Source organism: Triticum dicoccoides, chromosome 7B, assembly GCF_002162155.2.
Source record: "Triticum dicoccoides isolate Atlit2015 ecotype Zavitan chromosome 7B, WEW_v2.0, whole genome shotgun sequence".
Taxonomy (NCBI): Eukaryota; Viridiplantae; Streptophyta; class Magnoliopsida; order Poales; family Poaceae; genus Triticum; species Triticum dicoccoides.
The window spans coordinates 17,016,013-17,018,922 of NC_041393.1; the positions used below are offsets into that span (position 1 = coordinate 17,016,013).

The window sequence follows — 2,910 nt, forward strand, 5'->3', positions numbered from 1 at the left end:
ATTTTCTGCTGAATGACTGAAACTTGAAACGGCAGCGCTCACATCTAAGAGAAACCAGTAACATTCAAATGCACTTGGCGGTTCAAATGCATTACAAACCAATTCCATTGCATAACTGTTCACAGAGGTTCCCAAGTTGACATCTTAGTGAAATGCACTTGGCAACGCTGAAGTAGCAGCCACAATAAGAAGGCGATCATTACAGACCAACGCCAATGTATAATTTCTTCACACAGGTTCTGAAATTTAGAACTACAAGGGACAGGTTCCTCCTGTCTGGAGAATGAATCAAGTTTAACTATGCTAACAGACACAAGAGGCGCTTCCTAAACCTATATATCAATGAAAAATGCAGTTCTGAATTCTCATGTCATAGTGTCCGAGGCGGCGATACTTCTGAAGAGGTGGACCGTCGACGGTCAGGAGTCTACTCTGCATCGACATTCGGGTACCGCAGGTCTGCGTGGGCTGAATAAGAACAGAAAGTGAGGAAGTTAGGCATCATGTCACAGGTAGTACAACAGTTTGAGAAGATCGATAATTTAAATATCACTGTTTTGCAGAATCAATGAATAACTGTAGGATTGTGCACAAAAAAACTGAAAAAAAACAATATAATGTGCAAAAAACCTGAAAGACAGATTTCATGAAATACTGTAGGATTAACCTGAATTTGGTGCACATGTTGTTCAAAGAATTTATAGTATGCTAAACCAAACAGAATTTACAGTACAAATAACTTGACTGAGTTGGGTATCTAAGTTCCAAAGTTTCTACAAGCGACAAATAGTGCCGAATGGGAAAACTGAATTATTTGTATCAAGGACAGTACTATGAAACCAATAACTTCAGTGTCAGGGTTTAATGTGAATATGTTATGATTTATCCCGAAACAAACTGGATTTAGATTACCTTCTAGCATTTCTACTGTAGGCATAATGCAAATACTAACTATTTCCATTCAACTCCCTACTTATAGCTAATACTGCAACAGTCCACACAACTCCCCATTCCTAACTGAAGATTATCAGCAGTTGCAGAATACAACAGTTCCAGTAAACTGTTCTTCAGACAGTTTCATTGCACAAGACCGACTGTTATGATTTCCCCAAACAAACTAGATTCAGATTACCTTCTAGCATCTTTACTGCAGGCATAATGCAAATACCATCTGTTTCCATTCAACTCCTTCTACTTATATCTAATACTACAACAGTCCACACAACTCCCCATTCCTAACTGAAGCAGATTGGCAGCAGTTGCAGAATACAACAGTTTCAGTAAACTGAAGATTAAAATACGAAGTAGGAAGTTAGGAATGGCGCGTCTCACCTGGCGTCCCGGCCATGACGACGATGATGTCGACGGTCTCGTCGCTGTGGGGCAGATCGACGACCAGTGGGGTAGGGCGCCCGTGCGTACCCGCTCGGACGCACATGACGAGGTTGGAGGCGTCCATGGCGGCATCCAGCCGGCGGGCCAGCTTCTTCCTCAGGTGGAACGCGGACCTGCCCCTGAATAGGACTGAGGCCCAGGCGAAGTTGGCGTTGGGCTCGGCGGCGCCGGCCTGCTCGTACTGGATCACCCGCCACGGCAACAGGAAGGCGAGGCTTCTGGGGAGGCGGAGCTGCAGTTGAGTCCCAAAGAACCATCAAATACGAAGCAGCTCGAGAACACAAATCCCCAATTGTAACGACATCCAAGAACCGAATTCGGGAAGACTCAAGAATTTGGAAAGAACCCCAGTCGATACCCAAACTAACGACACCCCGTGGTTGTATTCTGACGCAAACTAACGACACCCAAGAACCCAATTCGCCCAATCGATAGTTCCGCTGAAAGCAGTTCGAGAAGTATGAAGAAGCGGGCATGGCGGACTCACCCCAGTCGGAGCTGCAAGGTGAGGCGTGTCCTCCCTTGCGGGGATCTGCTCCACGACCCAGTGCATCATCGGGCCGACGCTGTTGAAGGCGTCGACGCTGAGGTACCTCCCGTTGGCGCGGAGGCGCCCGGCGACCTGGCGGAGCAGGATATCGTCCCCCGAGCCGATCCTGACGGCCTGCCACCTGATGGCCATCTCCTCCCAGGGCTCGTAGTCGCGCTGCTCGACGCGGCGCCCGCTGTGGCCTCGCGGCGCCGGCGCGTCCGTGGCGCCGAGGTAGCGGCCGTAGGCGGCGCTGTGGAGGAGCACGTACTGGACATTGCCATCTCCCTGGTAGATGTGCACCGCCCAAGCCGAGTTCATGGACGCGCGGCGCCGGCTGAGGGAGACGCCAAGCCCGTCGTCGTCGGCGTGCAGGTACGTGCCGCGGTCGCGGCTCCGCAGCCGCACGTGGTGGCCGTCCTCGAACTGCTCCATCGGTCGCCGGTGACGCTGGAGAACAGAGGCGCTCGGTGGAGAGAGAAACCGAGCGGGGAAGGAGAGGTGGGGATGGTGGGTTCTGCTCCGGCGACGGGGAGAAGGGGAGGAGAGAAGGCTGTTGGTTGGGACGGTTACGATCGGGCGCCAAGGCGGGGTATTTCAAGGTGGCTGACGCCCTCGCTGTGCTCGCATAGTGGGCTTGAGGGCCCAGCCCACACTCCAGAGCGCTGCCTCCTGCAGAGGCCCACATGATTTGTTTCCCCCCAAAAAATACTTGATTTGTTTCCTTTTGCCCTGGTTCCTCAACACACCTGCAGCGCAAAATCCCTATTCTACGTTCACCGCGTCGAGTTAGTCGTTGTAAAGTATGAGAGGCTACTGGATTGGTGTGCGGTCCGTCGCATGTTTGGTCATGTGTACAAAGAGCATGGTGATGGCTTATATCCCCCCTCGGCGCTTGTTTTCAAGAATCTTCGCGCGAGGTGGAGCATGAGGACTGGTCGGCCTCCAATGGCCGGGTCGTGGTGGTTCTGGGAGACGGGGTGGTC

The 2,910-nt window shown here is 51.5% G+C and overlaps 1 protein-coding gene across 1 annotated transcript; it reads right to left on the bottom strand.

Moving 5' to 3' along the window:
• Positions 1-427: 427 nt before the first annotated feature.
• Positions 428-2,406, bottom strand: LOC119338515. The gene is made up of 3 exons (XM_037610837.1): positions 1,883-2,406; positions 1,333-1,627; positions 428-468 (listed from the first exon to the last, which is right to left on the bottom strand). The coding sequence occupies exons 1-3, from the start codon at positions 2,357-2,359 to the stop codon at positions 428-430; spliced, it is 813 nt and encodes a 270-aa protein (XP_037466734.1). The 5' UTR covers positions 2,360-2,406.
• Positions 2,407-2,910: the final 504 nt, after the last annotated feature.

Coding starts and splice junctions, on each gene's coding strand:
- LOC119338515 (XM_037610837.1), bottom strand. CDS start 2,359: ATGGAGCAGTTCGAGGACGGCCACCACGTGCGGCTGCGGAGCCGCGAC. Junction 1,628..1,882: donor ACCTTGCAGCTCCGACTGGG/GTGAGTCCGCCA, acceptor ACTCAACTGCAG/CTCCGCCTCCCCAGAAGCCT. Junction 469..1,332: donor CGTCATGGCCGGGACGCCAG/GTGAGACGCGCC, acceptor GTTCTTATTCAG/CCCACGCAGACCTGCGGTAC.